The following is an 11,495-nucleotide window of genomic DNA, read 5'->3' as shown; positions in this document are numbered from 1 at the left end:
ATGATAAACGGGGAAAAGACTGAAGTTGTCAAGGATTTCACTTCACTTGGATCCACAATCAACACCCATGGAAGCAGCAGTCAAGAAATCAAAAGACACATTACACTGGGCAAATCTGCTGCAAAAGACCTTTTTAAAGAGTCAAAAAGCAAAGACATCACCTTGAAGACTAAGGTGCGCCTGACCCAAGCCATGGTATTTTTAATCACACCATATGCATGTGAAAGCTGGACAATGAATAAGGAAGATGGAAAAAGAATTGATGCCTTTAAATTGTGGTGCTGACGAAGAATATTGAATATACCATGGACTGCCAAAAGAACGAACAAATCTGTCTTAGAAGTACGACCAGAATGCTCCTTAGAAGCAAGGATGGCAAGACTATGTCTTGCATACTTTTGACATGTCAGGAGGGGTTAGTCCCTGGAGAAGGACATCGTGCTTGGTAGAGTAGAGGGTCATCGAAAAAGAGGAAGACCCTCAACAAGATGGATTGATACGGTGGCTGTAACAATGGGCTCAAGTGTAACAACGACTGTGAGGATGGTGCAGGACCACGCAGTGTTTAGTTCTGTAGTACACAGGGTTGCTGTGAGTCCAAACCAACTCGATAGCACCTAACAACAACAACACAGGGATTGTGAAATGGGATTTATGTATGAAATGTTGGGGATCATTCCATTGGGCCCTGAAGGAGAATCAACCAGAGTGGAAAGGGATATTTCTCTGTAGAAGCCTAGGCCCTTTGAAAATCTAGGAGCAGAAGACAACGAGTGTGTTTGGGGGAGTGGAGACGTTCTTCCTTCTGTGTATTTTTGAGAATTGTAGTATGAAAAATGGAAAACTCCCAAGAAATACCTGTTTTCCAAATATCACAAGACAGAGGACCTCAAATTATCAAATGGAATAGCAATAATCTAGAAGATTTACCCTTTGCAAAACATTTTCACATTCTTTACCTAGAATCACCATAATCCAATGGGGATGCCAAAGCAGGGATACTATCCTGCCTATTTTACAGACAAGGAAGCTGGAAGAGGGAATGGAGAAACACTTAATTCACCCTAGTTCCAAATCCTGGCTCTTGGTCTTGTGACCCTCGGCAAGTTACTTAACTTTACTGAATTTCAAATAGCTTGTCTATAAACTGGGGATAATAATGCTTACCTCACAGGGTGTTTGTGAGGATTCCATGAGATAACCCAGGGGTCAAGTATCCAGGAAACAGGCACTCATTAAACATTAGATCTCTTCCTCTGAGGATCAGGAAAGATAAGTTATTTGCCCATGACGGTCACATAAGTTAGTGGCAGGAACGAGTCTTTCCACTTTTAACACTCATATTGGTATCCAAGGAGTTAAATTAGGTGGCAGGGGTGGCTTTGTCTTACAGGAGCTGGAAGATTCTCCTTAGAGGAGCTAAATGGCAGCTGTCCACCCTTTGTCCTTACCTCATTATTGCTCCTTTTGCTGGCCCTATTAAACGGCCTCATAGGCCCAGTGCCTATTCACGAACTTACATTTTGGACAGGCTGTTAACTTGGAACACATGCATCCACCCTGGACCTACAAAGAAGCTCAATCCCCAGGCAAGTATTACTTCCGCTGCAAATACGGACCTTGAAAATATGACAATATGAATAATTTCAAATTGTTCTTATACTTTGTGTCCTAAGCTGATTTTGATCCAGCAATATTCAGGCAGATCTATACTTTAAAAGGCTTTTTGGGAGGGTTAATGTGATGAAATATTCAATTAGCCAGAGGTATTACGACCTCACTAGGAAGGGAAAAGCTTGTTGCATAACATCTCTCGGCTTTTCATCTCAATATCATGTATCGCTTGCTGCGAACAAGGGTCTAACTTAGAATCGGTCCCCAATCATCCTCACTTCCTTGGTCTCCTTGTGATGAACAAAGGCTCCAAGTCTCATTTCTTATGTTTGTTAATCTATAACTAATAGATTCCTGGTATGCCTTACACTGTACAGTGCTAAACAGTACTGATCTTAGACTGCAGGGCTGACAGACACAAGACAAAAACATCTGGAGTTCCTGGCACATCAGAGATACCCCTGAATACTTAAATACAAAATGGATTATAAGTCAAATTCATGCAGAAGAGACCATCACGGTTATAGGTTTCTAGAAATCAACATTAAGGCCTGTTTTCCTGAGAAAATGGCAACTGTATACACAAGTGAAAACATGCATGAAAGACTTAAGACTGAAGTCTTCTACTTACTGGTTTGACTAACTGACTGAGGCAGTTCATCTAAGTTCTCTGAATCTCAGTTTCTTTCCTGCAAATTGGGGATCCTAGCGGCTACCTCATAAGGCTGCTCAAGGATTCATTTAGATAATACAGGTGAAGTATCTCCACCACCGTGCCTCGCTTACACTAGGTGCTCAATAAAAAGTATCTGTGCGTATGACAATGGAGACAGGGGAGGAGAAGATGACTTAGCAGAGGGAGCTTCTGGTTGCAATGAGCATGTGTTACTCACACGTGTTCCCCTCAGATCCCTACCAGGAACACTGCTTAGAGAGGTACCATCAGAAGGTGACCCGTACTACACTAGGAGTGATTAACTGTATCATTCCGTTAATAAAACATGGAGAAAAGTGCTACATCCTACTGTCCTTTGATGACTGAACTGTCATATAGAGAAGGCCTCATTTAACTTGGTCATTTCCTGAAAGACCTGAGTTAATTTTCTTTTATACTGAATTCTGATAATCATGTAAGTTGCATAAAACAAGTGCATTTATTAATATTAAAAGTATTTTATTTCTCTAGTGGGTACAGAGGCATGCTATCTGTTGTTTTCCTAAATTTCCTACCACTAGCTCATGGTAAGGAGACCCTGGGGAATACAGTTAAAGCACTGGGGTACTAACTAAAAGGTGAGGGGTTGGACTCTCCCAGAGTAGCCTCAGAAGAAAGACCTAGAAATCTACTTTCCAAAGATCAGAGTCACTGAAAACCCTATGGAACACAGTTCTACTCTGGAACACACCGGGTTGCCATGAGACAGAATTGACTCAACGGCAGCTGGAGATCAAGGCAAACCACCTGACCCAGCTAGATATTAAACAGTCAGTCAAATATTTATTGAGCATTTCCTATGAGCTACACGCTGATACAGACAGGAAGGACTAGAAGATCTAGTTCCTATTTTTAGTACAGTACATTTCTTAAATAAACTATTTCTTATTTAAAAAAAAAAAAAGACTGCTCTCCAACCAAAAATGTCCCAGTCTTTAGTAGCTGATCCTGTTATTAAACTTTGAGACCCACAGAAGAGAGAAACACACATAAAGAGCTGGGTAGGGACAATGCTAACACTTATAGTGGGAATATAATGCCACAAGTAATCTAGGACGAGTTTCAGGACAGCGAATAGTTAAGGTCTCACGGCAAATTTTTTCATGAGGTGATTTTCTGGTATTATTAAACACTAAGTCACATGCTGCCATACTGACGTTTTTGTTTTGGGTTTAACACACAGTTTAAGGGAAAGAATATGTTATTTCTCATGGAAGCCACTGACCATATACAGTATCAGACGTATAAATAGGAAGAAAACTATTATTAGAATAAACTAAGCACACATCATCCCCATGAAGAGAAAGAAACCTCAGGTCATATTTGAATTCAAGAATGGAGAGCATGCTGGATTTTTAAGAGGACAAAAGTTAGTCTCAAATGCTGAATAAGCAGTTAAGGAGAAACTGCTGGGGACTGAGAACATGGCATTGTAAAATCTTGAGAAACTGTCAACCTTTACTCTAAGGCTCTGTTTAGAACCCTGCAAGGATGACTACCCCTTACAGAGGCTCTCCCAACTAGAACATTCATTACAAAGAACATGCTTTGGAAGAATTACAACTACACTGCTCAGATGGTCTCAGAGAAACGCCCGAGTCTGTGATAACAGGGTACTTTCAATACTCCGTCTGGGTACGGAGAATCAAATGTCTTTTCATTTAGAGATAACTCACATGAAAGACCTACTTCTGTACCCACATATGCAGTCAAGGGGTAGGAGCTGAAAGTATTAGAGCAAACAGAGATGGAACAAATCAGGATAAGATTCAAAGTTCTTATAATTGATTCAGAATACCTCTAAATCTTTGAAAGAAACAATTTTAAGGGATAAAAACGAAGGTCAAGTTCTATGCAGGTATAGCAATTTACTTCTCCATAAAAACAAAGTAGAAATAAATAATAGGAAATTCACTTGGAATAAATATAGTATAGCTGAAATCAGACAAACGGTTTTAAATATATATATAAAAGCTCAACCAAAAATTTAAAAATAATACTGAAAACTACAACTTAGTAAATATCTCCTAGAGACTTTAACTGACACCAATTTGATATGTATATTTTTCAGATATTTTTCTACACATACCATAACATGTGTACAGTGATACTACTGTTCTTCTATTTAAAAAAAAAATAAAAAATTTTCAACTTACTTTTTTTCTCTTAATTTGTCTTGGAGTTAAAAATGTCAGTATAGAGAATTTTATCTTGTTCCTTGTAATGCTGCATGGTATTTTACTGTATGGCTATAACATAATTAAATCATTTCCTACTTATGGACATCTGGGTTGTTGCCAATTTTTCACTATTTCACACAATTCTGCAATAAAAACTGCTGTAAAATGTATCGTTATGTACTTGTATGGGTACTGTAAATTCCTACAATGAGAATCATTGCATCAAAAGATACGCAAATTTTAGAAAGACAGATTTTGTCAATAAGCAGAGTTTTTATATGCAATTTATAGAAGGAAAAAATGGGTAATCAATTTTTCAGAAAGTGCTTCATATTTATGTGTGAAATCAAAACTGAGAAAGGGAAATCAACCCAACAATAAGCAGGAAAGGAAAAAAGTAACAAGAAAGCATGGTAAATAGAAAATATAAAATAAGATGGCAGGAGGAAGTCAAAATACAAAAGAAATGGCATAAATATGAAATAAATATTTCTATTAAAAGAATCTCAGACTGGATTAAAAATAAACACAGCATACACAGAATTATAAAGGAACACTGAATGTAAAAGGATGAAAGATGGTATGTTGTTGTTGTCATTAGGTGTCATCAAGTAGGTTTCAACTCATAGCGACGCTATGTACAACACACGAAACACTGCCCGGTCCCGCACCATCCTCACAATCATTGTTATGCTTAAGCCCACTGTTGCAGCCACTGTGTCAGTCCATCTCATTGAGGGTCTTCCTCTTTTTCACCAACCTTCTACTTTACCAAGCATGATGTCCTCCAGGAACCAATCCCTCCTGATAACATGTCCAAAGTATGTGAGACGGAGTCTCGTCATCCTTGCTTCCAAGGAGCATTCTGGTTGTACTTCTTCTAAGACAAATTTGTTCATTCTTTTGACAGTCCATGGTATATTCAATATTCTTCGCCAACACCACAATTCAAAGGTGTCAATTCTTCTTCCGTCTTCCTTATTCATCATCCAGCTTTCACGTACATAGGAGAAGACTGGAAACGGCATGGCTTGGTCAGGCGCACCTTAGTCTTCAAGGTGACATCTTTGAATCTGGGTCAATTGGCATAACAAAGTTTATTAAGAAAATGTTCTGCATCCTACTTTGGTCAGTGGTGTCCGGGGTCTTAAAAGTTAGTGAGTGGCCATCTAAGATGCATCAATTGCTCCCAATCCACGTGGAGTAAAGGAGAATGAAGAACACCAAAGTCACAAGGAAAGCATTAACCCATGAGACAGGAAGGGCCACATAAACCAGAGACTGCAACAGCCTGAGACCAGAAGAACTAGATGGTGCCCAGCTACCACCAATCACTGCCCTGACAGGGAACACAACAGAGAGACCCTGTTGGAGCAGGAGAAAAGTAGAGTGCAGAACTCAAATTCTAGTAAAAAGACCAGACTTAATGGTCTGACTGGAGACTGGAGGAACCCCAGAAAGCATGGCCCCCGGACTCTCTGCCAACCCAGCACTAAAACCAAAGATTAGACTGGACTATGGGACATACAACCATACTCGCGAAGAACGTGCTTCTTAGCTCAAGTAGATGCACGAAACTAAATGGGCAGCTCCCATCCAGCGGTGAGATGAGAAGACAGAGAGGGTCAGGAGCTGGTTGAATGGACACGGGAAATTAGAGGTGGAAAGGTATTCCGTCAATTCCTGGTACCTTGTTTTTTGCCAATGCCTTTGGTGAAGCTTGGACTTCTTCCTTCAGTACCATTGGTTCCTGCTCATATAGTACCTCCTGAAATGGCTGAATGTCAACCAATTCTTTTTGGTATAGTGACTCTGTGTATTCCTTTCATCTTCTTTTGATGCTTCTTGAGCCATTTAATATTTTTACCATAGAATCCTTCACTATTGCAACTTGAGGCTTGAATTTTTTCTTCAGTTCTTTCAGCTTGAGAAATGCAGAACATGTTCTTCCCTTTTGGTTTTCCATCTCCAGGTCTTTGCACATGTCATTGTAATACCTGACTTTGTCTTCTTGAGCCGCCCTTTGAAATCTTCTGTTCAACTTTTTTATCATTTCTTCCTTTCGCTTTAGCTACTCAACGTTCAAGAGCAAGTTTCAGAGTCTCTTCTGACATCTATTTTGGTCTTTTCTTTCTTTCCTGTCTTTTTAATGACCTCTTGCTTTCTTCATGTATGATGTCCTTGGTGTCATTCCACAATTCATCTGGTCTTCGGCCATTAGTGTTCAACGTGTCAAGTTTATTCTTGAGATGGTCTCTGAATTCAGGTCGGACATAGTCAAGGTCATACTTTGGCTCTTGTTGACTAGTTCTAATTTTCTTCAGTTTCAAGTTGAACTTGCATATGGGCAATTGATGGTCTGTTCTGCCGTCGGTCCCTGGCCTTGTTCTGACTGATGATATTGAGCTTTTCCATTGTCTCCTTCCACAGATGTAGTCGATTTGATTCCTGTGTATTCCATCTGGTGAGGTCCATGTGTACAGTTGCTGTTTATGTTGGTGAAAACAGGTATTTGCAATGAAGAAGTCATTGGTCTTGCAAAATTCTATCATGCGATCTCTGCATTGTTTCAATCACCAAGACCATATTTTCCAACTACAGATCCTTCCTCTTTGTTTACAACTTTCACATTCCAATCTCCAGTAATTATCAATGCATCCTGAATGCATGTTCTATCAGTTTCAGACTGCAGAAGCTGGTAAAAATCTTCAATTTCTTCATCTCTGGCCTTAGTAGTTGGTGCGTAAATTTGAATAATAGTTGTATTAACTGGTCTTCTTTGTACACGTATGGATATTATCCTATCACTGACAGTGTTGTACTTCAGGACAAATCTTTTTTTTCCTTTTTACTGTTGTAGTTAAATGAAGTTTACATTTCAAGTTAGTCTTGCATACAAAATTTTATACATACATTGTTATGTGACCCTAATTGCTCACCCCATTCTGCGACAGCACACTCCTCCTTTCCGCCCCTAATTCCCCATGTCCATTCAACCAACTTCTAACCCTCTCTGCCTTCCCATCTCACCTCTGGACAGAAGCTGCCCCTTTGGTCTCTTGTATCTCAGGACAGATCTTGAAACGTTCTTTTTGAGGATGAATGCAAGGCCATTCCTCTTCAAGCTGCCATTCCTGGCATAGTAGACCATATGATTGTCCAATTCAAAATAGCCACTACTAGTTCATTTCAGCTAACTAATGGCTAGGATATCAATGTTTATGTGTTCCATTTCATTTTTGACGACTTCTAATTTTCCTAGATTCATATTTCATCCATTCCACGTTCCGATTATTAATGGATGTTTGCAGCTGTTTCTTCACATTTTGAGTCATGTCACATCAGCAAATGAAGGTCCTGAAAGCTTGACTCCATCCATATCATTAAGGTTGATTCTACTTTGAGGAGGCAGCTCTTCCCCAGTCGTCTTTTGAGTGCCTTCTAACCTAGTGGGACTCATCTTCTAGCACTATATCAGACAATGTTCCGCTGCTATTCATAAGGTTTTCACTGGCTAATTCTTTTCAGAAGTAGGCTGCCAGGTCCTTCTTCCTAGTCTGTCTTAGTCTGGAAGCTCAGCTGAAACCTGTCCACCATGGGTGACCCTGCTGGTATTTGAATACCGGTGGCATAGCTTCCACCATCACAGCAACACGCAAGCCCCCACAGTTCGACAAACTGACAGACATGTGGGGAGAAAGATGGTATACTAAGCTAATAACGACAAAAAAATCAAGTGTAGTAAAAATATTAGACAAAGGATAATTCAATTATTATTTATGTATGACATAATAATAATATGTATGACATAAATAATAATGTCTTACAGATACACAATGAAATATTTACAGATTAGATGATATGATAGATTTGCCTTAAAATAATCTAGAGGGAGGCATGGAGGTGGGTAGTAGCTGGGCAATGGCTGAAATAAGATTGGTCATATGATGATCTTGTTGAAGTTGGGTAACAGTATGGGCACGTGGGGCTTCATTATACTACTTTCTATAATTTTATAGATTTTTCACACACATTTTTCAAAAAAAGTTTAAATAATTAAGGTAAAAAACAATAAATGACAAAAAGGAAGAAATACTGAAAAAAGTCATGAAATCACATGGATGAATACAAAGTTTCAAAATATATAAATCAAAACTATAAAAATGCAAGGAGAAATAACAAGTCTACAATTATAATGAAAAACTTTATAAGATTTTTATCAGCAATCAAGGATCAAGTAAAATAGAAATAGTAATGATATTAAAAGTATAATTATACACTTAGCAAGCTATACAAATACTTCTTCTCACTCACATGCATACACATATATTTGTACCCAACAGGGAATATATATTCTTTTCAAACACTTGAGGAACACCCCAAAATATTGGCCACGTGTTAGGTTACCCTTTCAAGATCCAATTATTTTCTGCTTTATTTTTTTATTTATTTATTTTTTATACCATCCATTTTCATTAATGGAAGCATGCTAAGTCATGGAATGTGTTTAAATTCTTGGCTGGTAATACAGATTTTGGAGCCCTGGTGGCACAGTGGTTAAGAGCTCGGCTGCTAATCAAAAGGTTGGCAGTTCGAATCCAACAGCTGCTCCTTGGAAACCCTATGTGGCAGTTCTACTCTGTCCTATAGGGTTGCTATGAGTCAGAATTGACTTGGAGGCAATGGGTTTTCTTAATATGGATTTTGAGAAATATTATCTGGGAATACATGGTTACCACAAAACTAAGGGGGTTTTCGGGTGCTATGATTGGTGGACACCGTCTGTCCCATTGGACCTGGGTGGCAAGGCATACTGCAGGGTGTCTTCCATTGGTGTACATTGGGCACCTCTAGCTTTCCAAGTATCACACACACATACACACGCACGTATGTGCGCATGCACACACACACACACAAACCAAACCCACCAGGGCTCTCTATCACATAGGAAACCATAAATATGCTTACAAGGCTTATCTAGACATACAAAAGCCAAAAGAGATAAAGGTTTTAGCCAGTCACATTTCCTGGATGCACTACCTCACATTTAAGCCTTCTACCTCAGCTATTTTGCTTCAGTTAACATTTCTTTCACCTGTCACCATTACACAAGTCCTCACTGGAGGGCAGCAAATACTTTTAGCGAGAAAAGTAGTGTCTCAAAAAACCTGAGAGTCCAAAAAAGTGGGTGGGCAAATGTATATCTCACGGATCCTGAAAGGGTTACTCTATATGTTCAGGTATTGTTTGACTCCTTTACAATTAGAACATACTCACATGCTACCTGTGCAATCAGACATTTAAAAAAAAGAAAGAAACAGAAGAACTACTTATATTGTATTAGGCTGTGGTAGGCATTTTAAACATATGACCCCATTTCACTTTCACACAGAACAATGAGGTTGGTATTAAAGTGAGGCTAGAGAGGTTCAGTAACTCACCCAAGGTTGCCCAGATGATAAATGACAGTCAATACTTGAACTAAGTTCCGTTCAGCGCCAGAGCATGGTACAGTTTCCCTATACCATGCTGCCTCACAAAATTCTTGATTAAGAATATTCAAGATCACCAGAGCCCTACTTTCAATTTCTTCTCCAAACAGAACACTTATGATTTTAATGATTAAGAAATAGTTTGGTAGAAAACTGTGGCAGAATATTCTTAAACGGGCCAAATTCTTATTAGGGTGTGGCCTCCTGACACCCCAGTTTTACTTGAGATCATTGCTCTCTTATAGATTATCCAATTTTATAGATATCTTTACAAGTATTAGTGTTTAACATGATGCAGCTGTTTAAATCCCTGGGGTTTGATTTTACCAGAGCACAGGGTCACTTCACTGTATCTAACTTGGGAGTTATAGAGACATGAGGATGCTGCCTCAATGGCTTAGGGGACAGAGGCACTTTCCTAAATTCCCACCTGATCTGGGACAGTAGTTTACTCAAGAGTGACCAAGTCTGTTAGAGGGTAACTTGAGCAACTCTCTTTATGCAAATGGAAAGTATTTTACTCACCCAATTCGTATTTTCAGCATGCCGCTGAATAACTCAGGGTTATTGGAGATGATCCAGCCAATATGGATGACCAGTTCTTGCTGGATGACCGCTTCCCTCTCATCATGGGTGTTACACTTATAATAGATGATGTTCTTAATCACTCTTGGAGACAGAGGATTAGAGATAACCTCTTCTTCATGCCCAAAGGCACCCAGAGTTACCTATAAGTGGCAGAACTTTATTGTAAAAATCTACTAGCTACTAAAAAATAAAACAAATCCAAGGCTCAGGATGATTGACAGGCTGAATTACTCTACACAGCTGGGGAATCAGGTAGAATAACTATTCTGCCATTCATTAAAGTGGCTTTCAAAGTATGACTCCTGTTGGAGTTCAGGATGGTTCACAGTCTAGTCTAAAAGTTAAGGACAGGTGAGGGTTCCAGTTAGGCGACTGGAGGTTAGTGAATAAAAGCAGATAAAGAATATAAATGACTGTTAAAATTATTCTGAATGACTTTAGAACTAGAAATCCCCCAAAGACACCAAAATACACTGAATTACTTTACTGTCCAGTTACTATGCAATTTAGTATTTAAGAGATGTGTATTACTTTTCTTTTACAGTTTCACATATGAAACTTTTCGTTCCTTAACATCGTAACCTTTGCAAAGGCAGGTGCTGAGTCATATACTACCTGTGTCGCTCCTAGGTATCTAGTGAGTGGTAAAGTACTTGTTGATTATCTTTCACCTGTGGAGGAGGATACACAAAGCTCCCACAGGTCTGGGAAAGGAGAAAGTACAGAGGGAAAACGGCAAAGAAAGCTCAGAGCAGAGTGTGTGGGTAAAGCTGGCAAAAGGAACACTCTCCTTGTTCTCTCTCCACTACCCCTGGCATTCTGCCTCCTGAAGGAGTCTGCAGCCCTTCCTCCTCCTCATCACCTCTCTCCCTCTCTCTCCTCCACCTCTGGCATTCTGCCTCCTGG

The 11,495-nt window shown here is 39.3% G+C and overlaps 1 protein-coding gene across 5 annotated transcripts in view; it reads right to left on the bottom strand.

Moving 5' to 3' along the window:
* Positions 1 to 11,495, bottom strand: part of PHKB (phosphorylase kinase regulatory subunit beta) — a 215,767-nt gene that overhangs the window by 24,784 nt on the left and 179,488 nt on the right. For all 5 annotated transcript variants that reach the window (XR_002823222.1, XM_023726966.1, XM_004371692.2 and 2 more), the window contains one exon: positions 10,527 to 10,729. Coding sequence is in view for 4 of the 5 variants with exons in the window: in XM_023726966.1 (XP_023582734.1) it covers positions 10,527 to 10,729 (203 nt within the window). In the remaining variant the exon portion in view is untranslated. The remainder of the gene's footprint in view (positions 1 to 10,526; positions 10,730 to 11,495) is intronic.

This window comes from Trichechus manatus, unplaced genomic scaffold (genome assembly GCF_000243295.1).
Source record: "Trichechus manatus latirostris isolate Lorelei unplaced genomic scaffold, TriManLat1.0 scaffold00014, whole genome shotgun sequence".
In the NCBI taxonomy this organism is placed as follows: domain Eukaryota; kingdom Metazoa; phylum Chordata; class Mammalia; order Sirenia; family Trichechidae; genus Trichechus; species Trichechus manatus.
The sequence above is the reverse complement of the archived record's forward strand: the minus strand, read 5'-3'. Positions and strand labels throughout refer to the sequence as shown.